Here is a 23,442-nt window from a genome sequence, read left to right on the forward strand (position 1 = left end):
TCTTGGGCCATGGAGACAGCGAGCAATGTCGCGTCTGTACCAGTGCCAGAGACGTCCGGCGCCGAGAGTCTTTGCTGGTGCTGGGTTGTTCCAGTGCCGGAGGCACGCTTCGGACCGACGGCGCCTGGTCTGCACGTGGTGCCGAGGGCACCGGGCTAAGTGCCGCTTCCTTTAGGAGCTGTTTTAAATGAAAGTCCCGCTCCTTCTTTGTCCGAGGCTTGAAAGCCTTACAAATGCGACACTTATTTGGCTGATGGGATTCCCCAGGCACTTCAAGCAGGAGTTGTGGGGGTCTCCCGTAGGCATCGGCTTGAGACAGGCCGAGCAAGGCTTGAAACCCGGAGACCTAGGCATGGGCCCTGGTACCAGGGAGGAGGGAAGGGGATAAACCCTGTTCCCTCCAAGTACTATCTACACCAGGGGTTGGCAACCTTTCAGAAGTGGTGTGCTGAGTCTTCATTTATTCAGTCAAATTTAAGGTTTTGTGTGCCAGTAATACATTTAAATGTTTTTAGAAGGTCTCTTTGTCTAAGTCTATAATATATAACTAAATTATTGTTGTATGTAAAGTAAATAAGGTTTTTAAAATGTTTAAGAAGCTTCATTTAAAATTAAATTAAAATGCAGACCCCTCCCCTCCCCCGGACTGGTGACCAGGACCCGGGCAGTGTGAGTGCCACTGAAAATCAGCTCATGTGTTGCCTTCGGCACACGTGCCATAGGTTGCCTACCCCTGATCTACACTAAAACTGTTAAAACTATTAAAAACTACACTAAACTATCTACAGTACAACGAGTAAAGAGCTAGGGAGGTGGAGATCAGCTATGCCGCGCTCCACAGTTCCAACGACTGTCACAGGCGGTAAGAAGGAACTGAGGGGGTGCTGGGTCGGCAGGGGCATATATCCGGCACCGTAAGGGCGCCACTCCAGGGGGTGCCTCAGCCGACTCATTGAGTGTTGCTAGGGTAAAAATCTTCGATGATTGTGCATGCAGCGCACACACACCTATTGGAATCGATATGAGCAAGCACTCGAAGAAGAACTGGGTTGGTTAGGCTAAAAGAACTGCGGCAATGAAATGCTAAACTGTTCAGTCACCAGGGGGCAGTGTATGTAAAAGCACCATATTTAAGTAATCTTAGCCATACTTGGCAGAGCATTAACAGATCTTATGATGAACACATCTAGCATGAATAAGCAAACTCTGTAGCCAGTCCATATCTGGGACAGGAGCATGACATGGTGTCAGGAGTAAACCAGGAACAGAAACACAAGTCAAACAGCAACGAAGGTAGCAGGATCTCGTCAACACGACACTCTTCCATGTTCCAGAGAACTTCAGCTTTGGCAAATCTTCAGAATGGACAGATTGGAAGCAGTATTTTGCAAGATTTTGAATTGCAAACAAACTCCACAAAACAACTGGAAACATACAGGCATCTTCTTTAATTTATGCCATGGGGAAGCAAGCAGAGCATAGCTTTTTAAAACCCTTTGACTTTATTGAAGACAGTCACAAAGATGTGATACATTCTTTATACTCCACAGAAATGCAGTTTATGAAAAACATGTTTTCGCCTGAGAATCCAAGAACCAGGGGAAATGTTGAATGTTTTATAAGAGCTCTGCATACATTGGCTGAAAACTGATTTTGAATTTAATTGAAAATATCAGAGGCTGGCTGGTTATTGGGTTAACAGAGAAAAACTTTTCACAGCAGCTACAGTTGAAGAGAGATTTAACTCTAGCCTCAGCTATTCAAATAGCCTGAGCTGGTGAAACAGCAAAAGCTAGAAAAACTCGTAATGCCACTATATAAATCCATGGTACACATACGCCTTGAATACTACATGCAGATCTGTAAAAGATATTAGAATTGGAAAAGGTACAGAGAAGGGCAACATAACTGATTAGAGGGATGGAACAGCTTGCATGTGGGGAGAGATTAAAAAAACTGACTGTTCAGCTTGGAAAAGAGGCAACTAAGTGGAGATATGACAGAGGTCTGTAAAATCATGACTTGTGTGGAGAAAGTGAATCAGGAAATGTTATTGACTCCTTCACATAACAAAGAACTTGGGGTCACCCAATTAAATTACTATGCAGCGGGTTTTAAATGAACAGAAGGAAGTATTTCTTCACACAACACACAGTCTGCCTGTGGAACTCTTTGCCAGAGGATGTTGTCAAGGCCAAGACTATAATAGGTTTAAAAAAAGTAGATAAGTTTATGGAGGACAGGTCCATCAATGGCTTTTAGCCAGGATGGTCAGGGATGCAAAACCTGAGCCTCTGACTGCCAGAAGCTGGGACTGGATGATGGGACAGATCACTTGATGGTTACCTGTTCTGTTCATTCCTCCTGAAGCACCCGGCATTGGCCACTGTCAGCAGACAGGATACTGGGCTAGATGGACCTTTGGTCTGACCCCGTCTGGCTGTGCTTATCTGAGAAATAGAACGGTCTCAAACCCCCACCCACTAATCTGGTAAAATCTATCACCATCCCTGGCACCTCTAAGTGGTAACACTTCCCTACTCAGAAGCCCTGAATCTATGTATAATAAAGTCAAACCTTTAATAAAAGGGAAAGGGAACCAGCATTAATTTGGGAAAACACCATGACCACATTCCAAAGCACGAGACCAGAAGCAAACAGCCCTCACAGTGCACTGGGCAGTGTCCTTTGCCTCAGTTTCCCACCTAGCCAGCATGAAAGTCTTACAAAATGAATGTCCCTTACCACATCACTGACCTCCCCCGCCCGTGCATCCCGCTCACCATTGGTTAGCCAAGACCCAGAGGTGCGTTCACAGGATTCATCTCCCACCCGGAGGGGGCGGGGGGAGAGTGAAGCAATGCCTCTGCAACTGGCTCACAGCTGCCACCGCTTCTCTGCCACGGCTTGGCCACTCTTCCTCTTCTGCCACTATCCCCACTGCTGCTCCCTGCTCCCACGACATGATGTTCTGGGGTTGTGCCACTTAACCCAGCTTTTACAGATTTGAGCAAGTTGTGGGGAACCTCACAGCAAGCAGTCTCCCTGGCCACCGTTCCCACACAAGCTCTAGGCCTCAGCTCCTAGCTTTGCCCAGCCTGATGTCAGGTTTAGAAATCACCATCTGCAAGAAAAGACTCATGCTTGAGTCTAAGGATTTCTGTTGCTAACCCCTACAAAGAGGCAAGTCAAACTGCCTCAGGACTCTTTACACAAAATCCACATACCAGCCACCTGCTACGCACCTAGGCAGAGTGGGCATGTCTACGCAAACACAGTCTGGTCCTGAAGTCTCTTCCCCAGCTCATCACTAGATGTCAGAGGAGAGCTCACTCAAACCCGGTTACATATGTAACCCTTCTGCCAGGTGTTGTCATCAGCAAAAAGGGCCCAGTTAAATTTTCTAGGAGTTCCTTCTGAAAAGGAAAGTAACATCATCCAGAAACCTGGGAAACTACATGTACCACCCTGGGTGCCCTGGTGGGCAACACTTTCTCTCCTCCACCAGCACCGAATCCAAGGGTTTTAAACCAAGAGCACTTTATTGGGAAAGGGAGCAGGGCCAACAGAACGAACCTGGGAAAGCCAGCCATCAGTCCATTAACAATAGACATGATTAGAGACTCAATGGGTGAAGTAATAACTTTTACTGGACCAACTTCAGGGGCCCTGAAGAAGAGCTCTCTAGAGCCTGAAAAATTCGTCTCTCTCTCTCTCTCTCTCACCAACAGACATTCCCTCACCCACCTCGTCTCTCTAAATATCCTGGACCAACATGCCTACAACACCACTGCAAACATCTGTTAGGTAAGACTCCCCGCACGCCTTGGAGCCTGGTGTCTTAGCAATTGTCCCAACTTCAGTCCTCTTCTGGCAGCTGCAAAGGCTGGTGCATTCTGACTGCTTCCCTCCTCCTCAGCTCCCCACTCACCATTCAGTGAAGTCCAGGGATTCTGACAGGCCAGTGCCTGGGCTGCTTGGGAGCCTCTACCATCCAACTCAGCTGCCGTGATTCCAGCTTTGATTGCTGGGTAAGGCAGTGGGGAAAAGCTGTTGCCTTCTGCTGTTCAGGCCAAGCCACCTCAGCACATATTTGTGGGCCCCCCAGGGAATGACAGGAGATTAGGGGACCATCATTTTTTAAAGTGGGAGGGCTCAGCCTTAAGAGGGAGTGGGGGGAGGAGAGGCACAAGCAGTGGGAGAGGAGAGGAGAGGAGAGGAGAGGGGAGGGGTCAGGGGCCGAGAGAAGCCCTGGGCAGGCTGGCCAAGAGGAGCAAGTTATGGGAGGGGCCAGGGGATGAAGAGGACTAGTGGGCAGGGCCATGTCTGCTGTGCTGCCCAGGTAGGTTGGAGACCGTGGGGATCAGCTGACAGACAGTGTGTCCCCAGCCCATGTGGCAGCACAGAGCAGGGAACCTCGTTCCCACCACATTGCTCCTGGGGACCCCTGAAATCAGTGCTCCACCGACACCTCACTCCTGACCCACCAGCAAAGTGCGAGCGGGTCAGGGAAGCTCGGGCACAGAGACCAGACCAGTTCCGTGGGGGCCCCCCCTCCCGCCCTGTTCCTGCCTCCCATGGCCACTGCCTGCGGCGGAGTCGCGACACTGGGGGGGGAGAAGGTGTTTTGGGGAGAGGGGAGCCCAGAGAGGAGGGGGCCTGCGCACCCACCCACCACTGCTCCGCTGCAGAACTGAGCGGCAGGCAGGGACTCTGCTCTGGGCCGCCGGTGACAGTCCGCGGCTTCGGGCTCCCCGACCTGCAGTCCGTCCATCACCAGCGGCTGTGGGCTCCTCTCCACGCCCCCCACTGGCAGCTGCTGTGATGACAGAGACAGAGAGAAGAGCCCTCGGCTGGCCAGCTGAGAGGAGAAGCTCAAGGTTGGGCCAGGGGCCAAGAGAGGAGCGTGGGGGAGGGCTGGAGAGGACAGCCAGTGCTGCAGCTGCTGGGCCGCAGCGCAAGTGAAGTGCAGCGCCAGGCCGGGCCGGCAGGCCACACTGAGCAAGGGCCTGGCACCATGGTGCCTCTGGCACCATTATAAACCTGGTACTAGGTGAGCTCAGCTGCTCCTGCTGTATTGAAACCATCCCTGTCTCCAAACTGCCTGGGGGTGAGGTACTGGTAGTACATGGGACCCTCACCAGCATTTCTGCCCCCACAAAGACACGCCCAGCAAAATGTAGGAGCCCCCGTCACCTTGTCTGGCTCAATTTGGTAGTTCAGTCTTGGCCGGGTGCCCTTACCCAACTGTTCCAACTCACGGTCATGGCAGCATGACACACCCCTGCACACTGCTGCAGTTCTCTTGTTCTTTCATTCCCATTTCCCAGATAGTAAGAACATTGTATGGCCCCAGACTCGAAACGTAGCTGTACTCTAACCAAAATGCAAATGGTACCTGGTGCAGTCAGTTATTTCCCCTACTCCCCAGCAGATGGCAGCAGAGAGCGCCCTCCCCAGCAACACCCCCAGCTGGAGTTCTCAAGCAGCTCAGGGTGCTTTGCACCCACAGTGTCTATAGTGAACCCCCCAAGGCCCACGCAGCTTCCCGGTGGCCCTAGGCAGTGGCTATGCTCAGCCCATGCTCTTCCCTCCTTTCAGTCAGGATCTCTCACCCAGGGCCGGCTTTAGGAAGTGCAGGGCCCAATTCAAACATTTTCGGTGGGGCCCTGGCAGGGATGACTAACAAAAAAAAAAAAAAAAAAGTAGAAAAAAGCCTTTAATTTCTTCCATGTATTATTTACTTTCCATAACTATATAAATAATAAAATTATATATTATGTACTGTGACAAAGTTCCTCCTCTATCTTGATGGGTCCTGCATTTATTGGCAGATTTTCCTGCCTCAGAGATATGGGTTGGGGAACAGCCCAGAGACCTTCCCCTCTAGAAGAGCCCACAGTCCAGGTCAATTGGGAGGTTTGGGGGGAACCCACACCCACCCTCTACTCCAGGTTCCAGCCCACAGCCCTGTGGACTGCAGCGGTCTATAGGGCCTCCTGGAACAGCTGCATGACAGCTACAACTCCCTGAGCTACTTCCCCATGGCCTCCTCCAAACACCTTCCTTATTCTCACCACAGGACCTTCCTCCTGGTGTCTGATAACGCTTGTGTTCCTCAGTCCTCAAGCAGCAGACCCTCTCAGCTCCTTGCACCTCTTGCTCCCAGCTCCTCGCACTCACACCACAAACTGAAGTGAGCTCCTTTTAAAACCCTGATTAGCCTGCCTTAATTGATTCTAGCAGCTTCTTCTTAATTGGCTCCAGGTGTCCTAATTAGCCTGCCTGCCTTAACTGGTTCTAGCAGGTTCCTGATTACTGTAGTGCAGCCCCTGCTCTGGTCACTCAGGGAACAGAAAACTACTCATCCAGTGACCAGTATATTTGCCCTCTACCAGACTCCTGTACCCCACTGGTCTGGGTCTGTCACAGTACCTTGCATCATATATGCTGTTTATCAGTTATTAATGAGCTCCATTTCACATGTGTGAGTCCCCGCCACTCCCTTGGGGCGTGGTGTACACATGTGTGGGTCCCAGCTGCTCCCTGCCCCCCTCATTGAAGCAGGTGTGCAGGGTTACTGCCCTGGGAACTGCAGGGCACCAGTGGACATGGGGCTGGCTGGAGGCAGGGCAGGGGCTGACTGGAGGTAGGGTCTGGCTGCAGGCAGGGCAAGGGGTGCGGGGTTGGCTGGAGATGGGTGTGTGGGGGCACTCAGGGGGTGGGAAGTAGGAGGGAGTGGATGGGGTCAGGGCTAGGGCGGGGCTGCCTGGGTGCACACCCTAATGAAATGTGCTGCGCACGCCTATGGATAGTTTGATCAGCAGCACTTCATCCCCTGGCTGGTGGGACAAGGCAGCCCCATGAAAAAGGACTGCCATGCTCCCTCACCAGACTGTGCAGCTGAACTGGGTGTCAGATCAAAGGCATCATGATTTGGGGATGGATGAACCGAGCCCCAGTGGCAGATTTCTAATACAGGCATATGGCTCAGGTGAGTAATGGAAACTGCCTTCCTTCTAGTGGTATGTGCTGTGACCCTCTGGAAGAGGAATAGAGGTGCATTTATAACACTCCCTGCTACACATGTGAACCCGCTTGGAAAGGGGCTAGGATGTGCCTGTCTGCCCTTTAGGCCTTGCCCCATTAGAGACAGACTGTCTCACTGATCTCCTTAATTGCTCTGCCTTCTTCAATAGGCGGCGACTGCTCGCTTAGCAGCCAAGGCAGGTAGCTTTGCTTCCTCTGACTGAAGTGAGGCCTAGGGAAACATACGGAGAAGTTTATAGGCTGGGCCAGACTGGAACGGAGGGTCTGTTGTTCAATTGCATTTACCAGCTGGCGTACAAGTAGCTAAGTAGAAAGGTTAATAAAGCGAGAGCTCCTCCGCAGCAGCACTTGGGGAAAGACCTTGTAGCAGGGGAGAGAGGATGGGAAGAGAGACCCTGAATAAGCCAAGGAGAGAGCCCAGGGCAGTGCAACGCGGTTCTGGGTTTCCTCATCAGAAATAGTGGGCACCATCTTCAACAGTCCCCAGAAAAGCCAGGGAAGAACAGACTTGGTTACAAATAGAGAGAAAAAATAATGCAAAGACCCCCCCCTCACTCAAATTCTATCACTAAAAACCATTTTTCCTTCCTTTTCAGGTCATGCCAAGGCCCTTCTGGTCCCAGTTCACCTCTTTCTGGGGAGGTGTGGGTTCTTCCAGAGGGGAAGGTCTCTGGGTTGTTCCCTCACCTACATGGTGAATCTCTGAGGCATGAAAATCTGCCAATAAGCGCGGAACCTACCAAGATAGAGGAGGAACTTTGTCACACTAAGTACCAGTGATGGACCTCCTTCAAAGTCATCCTAATGACCTTTTGTTCCCCGAGGAACTCCAGATGGTCAAAAAGGACATGAAATTGTATAACAGATCCTTGGGTTCTGATCCTGTTCATCTCAGATCTGCTTGAGGCTTCATACAGGGGAAGCTTAGGCAAAAGGACTGAGATCCCCGTCCTAAGCTGGAACACCCTGCAATGACTATAACCTATGAACTATTGGATTATTTCTGAAAAAACTCTTTGCAGCTACAAAGCTCACCATCTCTTCTATGAATCTGAACCTCAATGAATTGAACTTATGTCTGTATGTATATTGATTTTTAACCCTAGTCTCGCTTTTGTTTTTTAATAAGAATTGGCCGTAGTGTGTATTTGGGAAAGATCTGGAATATTCAATAACCTGGGAGGTAATGTGTCCGATCCTTTGGGATTGATAGAACCTTTTCTTTTATATGATGACATAAGATTTTCAGAAATCATCATATTTGACTTGGGTACCAGGATGGAGGCCTGAGGCTGGATCACTTTAAGGGAACTGTGTGGTTTGGATTTCTGGGTAACCAGTGAGGTAATAAAGAAGCTGTTTGATGCTGGCTTGGTAAATCTAAGTACTGGAATATCCACCAGCTTTGTGGGGATTGTCTGCCCATTCTTTGCAGTTCACCCTATTTGAGTGACCACAGCCGGCTCCCCACTCGGACCCCGGTCACAGTGGCACAATTGTGCTTAGATACCCATTACCACAGGTTAATTGGTTTTTTGTATCAGAACCACACACTTGTCAAAATGTAATTTTGATATTGGAAAATTTAAGGCTTAAAAATCAGTTACATTGAGTGACCGATGATCAAGATCCTGACAGAAAAAGGCTAGAAGAATTGTGCTCACAGAAGGGGTTGTCCTTTAATCAAAAGGCCACAGAGAGAGTGAGGGGTGTGTGTACGAGGGCGGGTTGGAGGACAATGGTGTGTGTGGAGAGGGGGGTGGGGTGTGTACGAGGGCGGGTCGGAGCCCTATGGTGTGTGTGGAGGGTGATGCAGAGGTCAATGGTGGGCATGAGTGGAGGGGGAGGGATGTTCATTTCTGTGAAGGGCAGATTCTGGGGTGCATGGGGCTGGCTCTAGCATGTGTCTGCGTCTTTAGGGGTTGATGCTCTGTTTGGTAGGTGAAGTTTTAGGGCTAAAAACCTGATGATGTTCAGTGTAGTTATCAGCACATCTTCCAAGTGAAAATATTTCAGCAGAGAGGTACTGGAGGGTTGAGTAATCTTGCCTGCCATCAGAGTGAAATGTATGAAGATCACAGTCCTGTCTGGCCTCAGGCTGGTGTGGAAGAGCCAACAAGAAGTGTCGATAGAAGAGGAACCATGACTCCAGATGGCCAGGGCAGATACAGAAGCAGCCCCAATAGGGCAGGTCACAGCACAAGGCCAGGCATATCCGAACATTTATTAATAAAAAAGTTACAATAATTTATGCCCTTTGCAACACCAAGGGCTGAATACACAGAGCTCCTGCTCCTTAGACAACGTAAAGGGGAGACATCAGGTACAGTCAGTGACATTCTGTGGTGTAGACAGATAAGGGTCCATCATGCCACATGTACACCAGACTGTCCAGTCCTGCTCCAGCCAGAAAGAGGCTGAGAACTCTGCTCGGACACAGCCCTCTTTCCATGCATGGCTTGTCAGTGGAAGAGTCCAGCTCAGCATCCAATGTAACTGCTAGTGAAGGGAATTAGAAGTTGTCATCTTGCATTCAGCCTGGGGTCTCCCAGCTACTGCCCTGCAACAACAGAGACCCTCAAACCGAGCAGCTGAGTGACGGCTCCTGCATGCTACGACTGCCTGCCTGAGTGGAAGCTGTAGACCCTGTATGAAGGGTGCTGCGGTTCACTGACACAGACCAGAGCATGGGCTCCTGGCGGGTAGTGGGACAGTGGGTGCCTGAGGGTTTGTGAGCAGGATCGAATGATGGCTGCTGGTTCCCAGGAGCCCAGGGAACATGCAGAAGCTCTGCAGGGTGGTGGCCTGCTCCAGTTGCATTGGATATAGGTGCTGACCTGAGGGCAGCCCTGCCCTGCCCACTGCTGCATCATTTATGGGGTGGCTGGGCGGAGGCAGAGTGGAGGGCACTCCTGTCTACTTGTCACATTCCAGGTCCTGGGCCCCCTCGTTGCCCTGGTAGTGCCTCTCACAGAACTCCTGGATGCGACTGCAGGCCTCCACCATCATCTCCTCGGGCACCGTTAGCACCACCCGGAAGAAATTGGGGTACTCAAAGCACTGAAATAAACCATGGGAAAAGGCTGGTTAGTTGGGCAGGGGGAAACTGGGGTCTCAGACTCCTGCCCTGCCATGTCCCCGGCTGTGTCCAGCGAGCAAGCACAACCCACAGGGATGGGCCTAGCCAGATGGAAGGAGCATAGCACTGTGGTCAGGAGCTGTGGGATCTAATCCTGGACCGTCAGCATCTCCGTCTGTAAAATGCCTTTCACAGTGCAAACACCCTGTGGCTGCTGCATCAGCAAGGAGCTGAGAGACCCTCAGGGGAAGGGGCTGTAAGCAAAGAGCTGGTGGGGTCACACACAGCAGCCCCTAGGCGGGACCCAGAGAAGAGGCTGGAGGGAGACGAGGACTCTCAAGGCTCAGTGAGTGACTAAGGAACCGGGCGGGTGACTGCGGGCAATTGGAGCGGGAAGGGGAGACATGGAGCACATCTCCAGCCTTGTCCCTGCACCATGAATGGGGCCTCGGGGTTTGCACAGGGCATGGAACTGAGCCAGTGCAAAAGTCCGCAGGGAGCTGCTCTTGTGCGAAGCAGAGAGGACACAGGGCTCAGGAATACACGGGCTGCACAGCATGGGGCAGACTCTGCAATCTGAGAGACAGGACAGCGGCCACCTGGGGCCTGGCTAGGGTAAGGAGTGACCATTGCACCACTGCCCAGGGCTTCTGGCAGACCACATGACACCCAGCCCTCTTCCCCCAATGCCCCATGCTCAGAGCTCCCAGGCCCCCCAGACTCTCTACATGTGTGGCTGCTCTGAGGGGAACACTGACCGAGGCCGGCAGGCAGAAGACTGACTGCTCTGAGATCAGCTGCTTGGTGAACTCCACGTCATTCTCAAACTTGGGGAAATGCTCCATTTCAATTCCAACCTGCAGCACAGAAATTAGGGATGTCAGAGGCCAAGGCTGGATAGGATAGCACCAGGCATCACCATGGAGTTCCTCCCTCACAGCACCCACAGAGCATCCCTCCTCCCCACCCCTTACAGCCTCATGTCCTCCGCATCCCTCCTCCCCTCCCCGCAGCATATACAGCCCCGTACCCCCCCATCCCTCCTCCCCACCCCTTACAGCCTCATGTCCTCCGCATCCCTCCTCCCCTCCCCGCAGCATATCCAGCCCCGTACCCCTCCTCTCCTCCCCACCCCTATACAGCCCCATGCCCCCAGCATCCCTCCTCCCCACCCCTTACAGCCCCATGTCCTTCACATCCCTCCTCTCTCCCCGAAGCCTATACAGCCCCATGCCCCCGACCCCTCCTCCTCACGCCTATACAGCCCCATGTCCTCCACATCCCTCCTCCCCTCCCCGCAGCATATACAGCCCCGTTCCCCCCGCACCCCTCCTCCCCTCCCCACCCCTTACAGCCTCATGTCCTCCGCATCCCTCCTCCCCTCCCCGCAGCATATACAGCCCCGTACTCCCCGCATCTCTCCTCCCCACCCCTTACAGCCTCATGTCCTCCGCATCCCTCCTCCCCTCCCCGCAGCATATCCAGCCCCGTACCCCTCCTCTCCTCCCCACCCCTATACAGCCCCATGCCCCCTGCATCCCTCCTCCCCCCAAAGCCTATACAGCCCCATGCCCCCCACACCCTTCCTCCCCTCCCCACCCCTATACAGCCCCATGTCCTCCGCATCCCTCCTCCCCTCCCCACAGCATATACAGCCCCGTACCCCCCGCACCTCTCCTCCCCACCCCTATACAGCCCCATGCCTGCCACATCTCTCCTCCCCCCCGAAGCCTATACAGCCCCATGCCCCTCGACCCCTCCTCCCCACCCCTTTACAGCCCCATGCCCCCTGCATCCCTCCTCCCCACCCCTTACAGCCCCATGTCCTCCACATCCCTCCTCCCCTCCCCACAGCATATACAGCCCTGTACCCCCCGCACCCCTCCTCCCTTCCCAACTCCTATACAGCCCCATGCCCCACACCCCTCCTCCCCTCCCCATCCCTTACAGCCCCATGTCCTCCGCATCCCTCCTCCCCTCCCCACAGCATATACAGCCCCGTACCCCTCCTCTCCTCCCCACCCCTATACAGCCCCATTCCCCCTGCATCCCTCCTCCCCCCCGAAGCCTATACAGCCCCATGCCCCCCGCATCCCTCCTCCCCTCCCTACTCCATACAGCCCCATGCCCCCTGCACCCCTCCTCCGCTCCCCACCCCTATACAGCCCCATTCCCCCCGCATCCCTCCTCCCCTCCCCACAGCATATACAGCCCCATGCCCCCCGCACCACTCCTCCACACCCCTATACAGCCCTGTGCACCCCGTACCCCTCCTTCCCACCCCCTACAACACCCATGCCCCCTGCATCCCTCCTCCCCCCGCAGTCTATACAGCCCCGTGCCCCCTGCATCCCTCCTCCCCCACGAAATCTATACAGCCCTGTGCCCCCCAGACCCTCCTTCCTACATAGAAGAATAAATGGACACAAATCGGACATTAGGAATGGTAACATACAATAGCCAGTAGGAGAACACTTCAATCTCCCTGGACATTCTATAAAAGATTTAAAAGTAGCCATACTTGAATAAAAAAACTTCAGAAACAGACTTAAAAGAGAAACAGCATAACTAAAATTCATTTGCAAATTTAACACCATTAATTTGGGCTTGACTAGGGACTGGAAGTGGCTGGCTCACTACAAAAGCAACTTTGCCTCTCCTGGAATTGACACCTACTCATCTATTATTGGGAGTGGACTACATCCACCCTGATCCAATTGGCTCTGTCAACACTGATTCTCCACTTGTGAGGTAACTCCCTTCTCTTCACGTGTCATTATATAATGCCTGCATCTGTAATTTTCACTCCATGTATCTGAAGAAGTGAGGTTTTTTACCCACGAAACCTTCTGCCCAAATAAATCTGTTAGTCTTTAAGGTGCCACCGGACTCCTCGTTGTTTTTGTGGATACAGACTAACACGGCTACCCCCTGATACTCCCCACTATTGTTACTGACAAGGTGGGAGGGCCTGTCAAGGAAGGAGAGGAAGTACAGAGGGGAGGGTGACTCCATTAAAGAGACCATAACCTGTTTTAGAGTTACTGATAGCGCAGAACCACCAGCTCTTCAATGCACATGGATCAATGTGCTGTCAATGCCCAGGAAGGGGGAATGGTGGGGATCTGTTACCGATCAGAGAACAGGTTGAGTCACTTCTTAAATACTTGTCTGTAATATGTGGAAAGAAAAATGGTTGTGATGGGGGACTTCAGTTGAGAAGACATGCTAGAGGTCTCCTACAGCCAGGAGTAAAACTCCATTAGAGTTTGTAAAACATTTCGATGCTGATTTTCTAACACAAAGGGACTGCAGCCAGCAGGAGGTAACTCTATTCTGGACCTTATTGTGATGGATAATGGTGGACTGTTCACTGAACTGGAAGTTGGGTGTTACCTAGAGACCAGCAATCATGACCTAATTATATTCATTATGGGCAAAGAGAGGAAGGTTCTGACCAATATTATATATATTTGGTGCTTCAATGGGGCTGAGGGAAATTGAGTGAAATTTACACAGAAAAATGTGAATGAAAATTCACAGTTGTTTAAGAAGACTTTACTAGATGGCAAAAAGCCATGAATTCACAATCAAGAAAGAAGAAAACTTTGGCCAAAAGCCAGCGGCAAAATAAAGTCAGCAATCAGAAATAAAAAGGCAATATATAACAAATGGAAAAAGGTTAAAATAGCTAGCAATTGATATAAATTAGAAGTGATGAAGTACAGAAAATTGATAAGGGAAGCTAAAGATATCAAGGGACATTCATGGCTGGCAGATGTAAGGAGAATAAGGAGGATTTTTTTTATGAACAAAAGAAATTCTAACAATGGTATAAGCCCATTATTAGAGGGAGATGGTAAAACTGTTAATAATGATGTAGAAAACGCAAGGGTATTTAATAGATATTTGTTCTATATTTGGAAATGAGAATGATCATGTACTCATATTACCTGAGGATAATGAGCTACTTTCCAGTCTACTAGTAACAAAAGAGGATGTTAAACAGCATCTACTAGAGATAGAACATTTTAAGAACAGCAGACCTGGATAACTTGTACCTAAGAGCCCTAAAAGTGCTGGCTGAGCAGATCTTTGGCCTGCTGGTTCATTTTTAATTAATCGTGCAGTACTAGGGAAATTCCAGAAGACTGGAAGAGTGTTCATGTTGTGTCAATTTTCAAAAAAGGGCAAATGGGATGACTCGGGCAACTATAAACATCCCACTCAAAATAATGGTAAAGATGATTCAGTTGACAAAGAATTAAAGAATAGGAATATAATTAATGACAGTCAATGTGGTTTTTATGGAAAATACGTCTTGTCAAGCAAACCTGATTTCATTATTTCATGAGATTAAAAGTTTGATTGAAAAAGTAACTGTGTAGCTACTTAAGACTTTTGTTAAGTGTTTGATTTAGTACCACATGACACTGATTAAAAAATTAGCAATATCTATAAAGAATAAGCACACGATAAACGGATTAAGAACTGGCTAACCAACAGAACTAAAAAAATAGTTGTCCCTGGGGAACGGTCACTGAGCGTGGGTATTGCTAGTGGGGTTCTCCAAGGATCAGTACTAGACCTGACACTATTCAACATTTTCATCAATGATCTGGCAGTAAATATAAAGATGGCACAAAAGATAAGTGGAGTGGTAAACAATGCTGCGGACAGGGAAGTCATGCAGAGTGATCTGGATTGCTTGGTAAACTGGGCCCATTCAAACAAAATAAGTTTTAATAAAGCCAAATATAAAGAATGCCATGGAATGCACACCATGCCTGCAGAGTGGGGGACCATATTCTGGAAAGCAATAACTCTGTACAGGATTTAGAGGTGACAGTGGACAAACAACTCAACATGAGCTCCCAGTGAGATACTGCAGCAAAAAGGGCCAATGCACTTCTTGGGTGTATAAATAAGTGAACAGAAGGGAGGTGATTTTATCTCTGTATGCGGCATTGGTGAGACTGATGCTAGAATACCGTGAAGCAGTTCTCGTGCCCACCTTTTAAAAAGGATACTGAAAAACTGGAGAGGGTGCAGACAAGAGCCATAAAAATGATTCAAGGGCTGGAGAAAATGTTTTACAGTGAGAGACAAAGTGGTTGGTCTGTTTAGCTTCTCATAAAGAAGATTGCGAGATTACTTGTTTACAGTACACCAGTATCTTCACAGGGAGAAAATAACAGGTACTAAAGGGCTCTTAAATCTTCTTGCAGTCAAAAGAATAATGAGAATCAGCGGCTGGAAGTTAAAGCCGGACACATTCAAATTAGAAATAAGGCACAATGTTTTTTAACTGTGAGGGTGATCAACCATTGGACCAAACAGCCAAGGGAAGTAGTGATCCTCCATCTCTTGATGTCTTCAACTCCAGACCAGTGCCTTTCTGGACAATTTGCTTTAGCCAGACACAAGTTACTGGGCTCACCAGAGGGGTAGCTGGGTGGAATTCTCTGGGCTGTGCTACACAGGAGGTCAGACTAAATGACACAGTGGTCCCCCCTGGCCTTACACTCTACGATTCTCTGAAGAATGGGGCCCCACTGTGCCGGGCGCTGCCAAGACACAGTAAGAGACAGGCCCGTCCCTGAACAACTCACATTTTAAGCAGACTAGGCAGACACTGGGCAGGGCAACAGGACCCAGCACACACTGAGCAAACAGCAATGCTCTGAAAATGGCACATTAGCGCCTCACTTACCATGAGGTACATGGCCCCCGAGGGCCGGACAGGCTGGAGTCCAGAGACGGCAGACAGGGCAGCGTAGCAAAGGTCAGCATTGGACTGAAAGGCAGAGAGGAGAGAGTTCAGAGCTCAGGACATTCCAGGAAACAGCTCAGCAAATTGGAGACAAATTCTTGGCCAGAACCCAAGACAGGTCCCCCACTGCAAATAAAGGGGCATCTAATGCAAACAGGACAGATGTTAACGGCCTTGAGTGCAGTCGAGGTGACTGAGCTGACCTCAGCAAATCAGTGTGGACACCCCCCACCCTCCCAGCATTTCTTCCTACAGTGCCTCCTGGCTGGCAGTGCTATGATTGTCAAGAGATCCCCACAGCTGGCACTCCTGCCCCCTCCTGGCAGCACCCCCTGCTGGGAGAGGTCAGGACAGCAGTAGTCAGGAGCTCCCCCCTATCAGCACTCCTGCCCTGCTCCCTCCAGCGCCTCCTGCTGGGAGAGAGTGGACATGGGAAGATAAGGTCTCTAGCGAGACACCACTGTGATGATTCATGGTCCTGTTTGACCTGCTGATGAATGCTGCTGGTCCCCTCTCACTCTAAATACCTGTCTCTCAGGGGGACATACCTTGAGGAAGCTGAGGGTGTTGTGGTAAAACTCTGGGGGTGTTCGGTGGATGATGTGTTCCAGTGCCCCCTGGACAATTGTGCAGGGTCCCAGGATCCTTTGACTCAAGCTTACAAGGCCATCCCTGATCTGAAACACAGGTGACACTCTGACCTCAAAGATCGCACACTCATGAAGGAAAGGAAAATGCTCCCACCCTGACGCCAGCATTTCTAGCTGTTCATAGGATCAAACACGCCCACAATTGGACAAGGGGTGTTTTTCAAACTTTGCAAAGCATTCCGGAGCCAGTCCCATTATCTGGGGTCTGTATCGCAGGTGTCTGCAGACTATCTATGAAGGCCCCAGTATCACTAGCTGTGTTTGAGGGCCAGAGCTGGTCCCAATCCTTAGCTAGGATCCAGTCCTTTCACACCACTCTTATGGTACAAAGGGGTCAGGAAGCAGCCAGAGCTCACTAGCTGGAGTTTCCTGTTACCACAGCGCATCTGATATACTAGAGTAGCTCCTAGGCTTCTCTGAAGTAGTCTGGGGCTGAGGCTGGTACACAACCACCCCCAGAATCTCAGAATCCTTGTGCCTGAGAATCCATTGTCATTGACTGTGGATTTGACTGAACTGTGCACACAAGTGTCAGGGCTTCCCAACCAAACGCACCAACACCAAAGGACTGGGACTCGCCTGAAGCAAACTCAAACTAGAGCCTTTGCAAACCAGTCTCTGTTGTGACGCAGTCTTTGGCTCACTCTGCTCATTTCTATTCTGTTTAATCACCACTGAATACTGCATCATGGCCAGCCGGGGACAGATGATATCAACACTGCCCTCTCCCTCTGCTGTCCTTTGGGAGTGCTCAGGTGCCCCAGATGTGTGGAAAGCTCCCAGCTCTATGGGGTATCACCGGGCCACAAATCAATGAATGATAACTAAAGGGCCAAAGCTCAGGCTGCACCACCACCTGCTATCTTGTTCCCACCAATAAGGAGAAACCACATTAGAGCATACAGGGACACAAGGGGGCAGCACGACTTTGTGTTATTCCTGTAGGGGAAACAGGGCCTGCCTGAGAGAGGAAAGCAAAACAACTCCAAAGTGGCATGCAAGAGAAGCAGACATGCCAAACCCGCGAAAAAAATTGCAGAAATTAGGCTTGTTTTTTGGCTTAAGAGTTGCTTGTTTGGCTTGCAGCTTGTTGCTTCTTTTTATTGATCGGCTCCTGGCAAGCAGGGGCAAGGGGGGAGAGAGTCGGGGTGCCCAGCGGGCCCAGTCCCAGACTGCACGCCGTGGGGATCTCGTCACATAGAGTGTTGGGGTTCTTAGGGATTGGCTTGTTTGGGCCTTGTTTTGAAATGGGATTAGCTTGATTTTTGGCTACTGTGAAAGTTGGGGTGCTTATTTACCGCGTGAAAGTTGGCAATTGTGAAGAGAAGGCGGCATGTGTGCATGAAGCAACAGGCAGGTGCAGGAGGGCATGTACGTGTGAGCCTGCAAGGGAGCGCATGTGAGCAGGAGGAAGAGTGCATGCCTGTGCCTGAGTGAAAGGCAGTGGTGTGCGCACGTGCAGGGGAAGGTGCCTGCTGCCGTGCATGTTTAGTGTGTGGCGCTATTGCTGGCATCAAGAAGGCCACCAGACAATGTTCCTCACCTCATTCCCAAAGATGTCTCTCCGATCATTAACCAGGATCCATCCCATCCTCCAGCCTGGGACCAGCCAACGCTTGGCCAGGCCTCCGCAGGACAGGATCGGCACGTTGGTGCTGAGAGTTGCTATGGGCTCATACTTGCACTCTGCAAACACCTGTGAGACAGGAGGATGCATTAGCAGCCACTCTCTCCTTGCCAATTCCCTGTGAGAGACAGGGGAGCTCTGGGAGGGCAGGGGGTTGACTCATTAACTCACTGGCAGGGATATCAAAGCAGATGAGCAATGAGCAGTGAGACTCTGGCATGAAACAGACAATGCAAAGAGCAGGTTTGGGGGAGCTGTAGCGCTGCTTCAAGGGGGGATTCATGTGCAGTGCAAAGAGCCAGCCCCTGCACATCTGGTCCTAATTAAGGGATGACAGGGGCCCCTGGATGGGAGACACAAGCACAGCAATGCACACAAGAGCGCGAGTGCTCGCACCATAGCTCTGAGTTTGACCCACTTGGAGGAAAGGAGAGTACCAGACACGAGATGCCCTTCCAGGGGACAGCTAGGCAGACAGGACCAGGGAGCTGTAAGTACAGTACATGGCTGTTCTCAAGGGCAGCAAGACTAATGGCTATGGGTCTTGTCTGGGCTAGTTACTCTTAAACCCTGCTACCAAGGGGCAAGTGTATAGTGAGAAGCCATAGACCCAGGCTCTGGGGGCAGTTTGTGCATGGCAGGGACAGGCACTCACCATGTCTCCATAGATTTCATCAGCTAGGATGGGGACACACTGTCTCGAGGCCACTGGGGGAGAGAAGTAAACACTGAAACTGGCTGCCCTGTTTCCCTACAGGGTGCAGACTCACCCTCATCCTACAGAGGCCAGGGGTGGGCTCTCCCCTAGCCCTACAGAACAGACCCCAATCCACCCACAAAGCGTCTCCATATTCCTTGTTTCGGACTTGCAAACCAGTGGACAAAGCATTAGAAAATACATTGTTAGGAACAATCCTTCCCAGGGCTAGGCTTGCAGGGCCTATGCCTGCTCTGACCCCCGGCCTGGGGCAGACGCCACTGATCCACTCATCATAATGTTGAAGGCTTTCCCAGCATGGATTCTGAGAGGTGGATCAGGGGCACGATCCCCATTATACAGCCAGAGAAGGGCCACACGGTGGGTTAGGGACAGACCCTAGAAGCTCTCATCCTGCAACCCTTCCCTGGCCATGCTGACTCTGTGCAGGGTTGTCCCAAAGGCCCTGGGAACAGGGTAAGTCACAGAGTGTGGGTTGAATCCTCCAGGCCCTGGTACTGTTATTTCTGTAGCACCAACATTGCCACGTAATAGGTCCGGTCCTACCATAGAGCTCACCATAATTAGGCTGAAGCAGATAAGCAGAGGATAGGGCAAGGCAGCAAACCACAGCCCTGCCCTGGCTCCGTGCTCAGAGACTCACCGGCCAGGATTTTCTGGAGATGGCTCTTGCTGAATACGGAGCCGCAGGGGTTAGATGGGTTGTTCACAATGAGACAGGCCGTCTTCGCATCCACCAGCGACTCCAAGTGCTTCAAGTCAATTTCCCAGGATTTCTCAGGCTAGTGAGGAAGAGGAGGGAAAGGGTGCATGAAGATGAAGAATAAGGCATGGAGTATGGAGTGAGGACCCAGCTGGGGTCTGGGAACCAGGCATGGGGATGAAGTGCAGCAGGGCTGGGCACAGGCTGAGGGACTAGGAGTCCAGGCCCAGAGTGAGGCACGAGGGTCCGGCCAGGCCGCCAGTTGCAGCATGTGGAGTGTGTGGGGCCAGGTGCAGGGCAAAGACCACGCAGACGTAGCTGTGATTTGCGCCTAATGAAAGGCACCAGCATTTCTTCCTCCCTGTGAGAAGGCATCACTTACACAGGGGCCTTGGGGAGCATGGCCACCATGGAAAGCTGAAGGCCCATGAGAAGGGCTGGGCTGATGGGCTCTGGCAGCAGCTTATTTGGCTTTGGCACTTCACGCCTTCCTCCCTTTTCTTATGAGGAGGGTAAGAGATCCCTGGAAGCTCTCTAGAGGGAGCTGTGGCATTCCGCTCCTAACTGCCTTACCAAGAGGTTGTAGAATTTGACCTCAATCCCCATGGAGAGTGCAAGGGTCTTGTAGAGAGAGAAGCCAGGTCTTGGCACCAGGATGTTCTGCCCTGGATTAGCCAGCACGGCTAATGCAAGTTCGATAGCCTGGCTGCAGCCACTCGTCAAGATAACGTCCTGCAGACAGCAAACGAGAATGAGCTCTTTGAATGCAACCACAGGCTGCTCTGAGAAATTCCAAAGCAGCCACTGACAGCTGAACTGGGAGTAACGAATTGTCCCTGGGTCTGCCAAAAGCAAGAGCTTCTTGGCTAAAAGGGCCTGGAAGAAGCTAAACAGACAGCAGCAGCCACTGCTGGCTTCTGGGAGCTCAAACCCACCAGATCAGAAAGCCAGGAATGGGTGACGGGCAGAAAGCCAGATACGATCACTTTGGAAATGGATCATGTCCAGCCATCTTGCTCTCTTCCTGGATAGAGACAAGGTGTGAGAAAAGCCCAGCTGGGGCCCCACCGTGCTGCACTGTCTCGTTTGTTGCTAACACCACAGAGCCCATTCATTCTCCAGTGAGGACACTTGCCAGGAAGGCTTCATTACCTGAGCTTCCAGAGGTGCTTCGGGGCAGCTATAATACGCAGCAACCACTTGCCGGCAAGACTGGTACCCTTGGGAGAGAAGGATGGAATATGGAGTGACGGTAGTTTCACCGGATTTCCCCATTCTGGGCAGGAACCACCAGAGGCATGGGACAGAGACACGCAGCACAAAGAGGGGACTCCAGAGGAATAAACCCCAGGGCAGGATGGAATTCGTTTGAATTCCGAAGGAAACAAAAGACAACATTAGTTGTCCCTGACACAAGCACCTTATTCCATCACTGAACCAGCTGCTCTCAGCCCCAGGGCAGGTGAGTGACATCCTGGCCCCAGAGCAGGCCTGGGAAGTGCAGGCTTTACAGCACAGATAAGGGCCTGCTCCAATGCAAAGTTCCCCTGCCCCTGAATCAATGCCCCATGCCCAGTCCCCACAGCCCAAGTTAACTCCGCCGGTAACTGGGTCTACAACCTCCATGGCCAAGCCAACGTGGTGTGGAAAGTGCAGTACTTATATCAGCTAACACCAAGAACAAAGCTGTGTGGCAATGCAGCAATCTTTGCTCTGCTCCAGGGCCCTCACTCTGAGGGGATATTCTCAGTGTCTATGGGGTCACAACAGGGATGGATTTGGCCTCCCGTGGGTCTTGAATGACTGTTTGAAGCACTTCCCTGTGGAGAATGGGACTAAAAAAGCTAGCCAAAGTGACACGATATGGAGCAGAATGAGGATGCAACACCCTGCCCACATCACACTACTGTGAGGAAACCTATCCAGGAGGCAGAAGAGTATCTGGCCCAGCCTTTTCCCAGAACAATGGCCACGCAATGACCAGGACAAAGCAGCACAGCTCCTCCATGAGCAAATCAGGCCTCCAACCTGTTCAAATGCCCTGCTGCTCATTGGTGTGCATGGGCATACATAGGGCCAGAGGAGTATATGCATCGTAGTGAGTCAGTGTCAATCAGAAAGATGTAACAGGACATCCGTCTAGATCCCCTGGCTCAGCCCTGTCCTCCTGTGCACAAGCTGGGCTAGGACGCTGCCCTTAGAAGAGGAATCATGGGGCCTTACCGACTGAAGGAGCATATCCATTGTAGTTCCCTGAATCCAGGGCCTCCTTCACAGCCTGGATGACCTCATCATCAGTGGGGAGGTTTCCAAATACTGTTGGGTCACCTTTTAGGGAATGACAAACAGCAAAATCCTTTTTTCTCATGTCCTTTAATGATGGAGCTGTACACAGCACACCCTCCCCTCCTGCATGCTTCAGAGACCCCCTGGCTGCAGCTCAGCTCGGGGGCCCTCAGTACCCCACCTCTTCGCTACCACCCCAGCTGTTCAGCCACACAAAGCACTGCCGGCAGGGACAGCGCATTTCCCAGTACTCACCTAGGGACAAGGAGATCATGGGCTTGTTTGGGTTGGGTTCCACTTTCATAGTGTCCACGATGGCTCGGATGGGATTGAAAGTCTTCTTGGACATCTCAGAGGCCCGGACTGCCCATCTAGGCTTCCGGCTTTTCACCTTCCCCAGGGAGAGGCTGTTCCCATTTCTATGGACATGGACATCGCTATTGCCGTTCACTTGGATCAGATAAGAGTCCATTCTGAGATCTGCCCGAGAGAAAGGGCACTCCCCAGAGTTAGCCTTTGTTGTGCATTATTTGTTATGCACCAGCTGTGTGCTCTGCCCCATACAAGATACAAAGGGGAGTTGCTGCTTGAGGGGCCAAAAGTGAGGCCTTTGAAGTTAGGCCTTTGATGGTCACTGGGCCTTACATATCGATCCCTAATCCCAGTTCCTAGATCAGCAGTGCCAACAAACAGGCTGGGAGGGAAAGGGGGCAGAGAGAGTGGGGATGGGGAAGGGAGAGAGAGGAAAGAAACAGATGGGGAAAGCCAACCCACATTCTAATGAGACTAGGGTGACCACACACGTGTGTGAAAAATCGGGATGGGGGGTAATAGGTGTCTATATAAGACAAAGCCCCAAATATCAGGACTGTCCCTATTAAATTGGGACATCTGGTCACCCTAAATGAGACCCTTCCACAGGAGAGCAGGAATAAAGATGCTACTCCACCCCAGCTCCACTCATAGCACAAACTCCACCCACAGCCCCACAGGAGAGGCAGGTTTCTGCTAAAGCCGCAAATTGGGAGTTTGCAACCTTGTCATTTTCGTGGTCATCACTGGGCTTCAGAATTAACACACTGCTGACATGAGTGAGGGTCAGTCACGCCTCCCAGAGCTGTTAGGCTGAAGCCATCCTAGGTGTAAGTCCCTGACAGCAAGGACGGATTTACCCAATTTGTGACTGCCGGTCTGCATACATTCTGAGCACCTGGCTGGGGTGACGCTCAGAAAGGACAGGCACTTAATGCTGTTAAAATGACAGCTGAGACTCTGCAGAAACGCTGTTGGCCCTGCACTGTTCTTCAGGGCAGACCCTGCAGAGAGGAAGGTGTAAAACACACGATTCCCTCCCTGACACGGAGAAGGCAGCAGAGAGATGGCTCACAGGGAGGAGATGAGAATTCCTGAGCAGATAATAATGGGCATAGTGAAGGGTGTGCAGCAAAGCTCCTAGAAAAGGGGAGCTGCCATTGGCTAAGGCAGAATGGACTCATTCACCTAGACTGTGGCTTGGACCAAGGGTCCCCCCCCCCCCCCCCCCCCCCCCCCCCCCC

The 23,442-nt window shown here is 51.4% G+C and overlaps 1 protein-coding gene across 2 annotated transcripts in view; it reads right to left on the reverse strand.

Moving 5' to 3' along the window:
* Positions 1-9,254: 9,254 nt before the first annotated feature.
* TAT (tyrosine aminotransferase) overlaps positions 9,255-23,442 on the reverse strand; it is a 15,265-nt gene continuing 1,077 nt past the window's right edge. Inside the window, exons 2-12 of one of the 2 annotated variants that reach the window (XM_034788654.1) lie at positions 22,142-22,305; positions 21,824-21,928; positions 20,753-20,820; positions 20,174-20,332; positions 19,541-19,679; positions 18,835-18,887; positions 18,096-18,248; positions 16,451-16,579; positions 15,843-15,926; positions 10,888-10,986; positions 9,255-10,110 (exon numbers count right to left, since the gene is read on the reverse strand). In XM_034788654.1, the coding sequence (XP_034644545.1) occupies positions 9,967-10,110; positions 10,888-10,986; positions 15,843-15,926; positions 16,451-16,579; positions 18,096-18,248; positions 18,835-18,887; positions 19,541-19,679; positions 20,174-20,332; positions 20,753-20,820; positions 21,824-21,928; positions 22,142-22,235 (1,227 nt within the window). In that variant the 5' untranslated portion in view covers positions 22,236-22,305 and the 3' untranslated portion in view covers positions 9,255-9,966. Of the gene's footprint in view, positions 10,111-10,887; positions 10,987-15,842; positions 15,927-16,450; positions 16,580-18,095; positions 18,249-18,834; positions 18,888-19,540; positions 19,680-20,173; positions 20,333-20,752; positions 20,821-21,823; positions 21,929-22,141; positions 22,367-23,442 lie in introns of both variants that reach the window. The other variant, XM_034788653.1, reaches the window with a different exon arrangement.

The sequence above is a fragment of the Trachemys scripta genome, chromosome 13 (genome assembly GCF_013100865.1).
Source record: "Trachemys scripta elegans isolate TJP31775 chromosome 13, CAS_Tse_1.0, whole genome shotgun sequence".
In the NCBI taxonomy this organism is placed as follows: Eukaryota; Metazoa; Chordata; order Testudines; family Emydidae; genus Trachemys; species Trachemys scripta.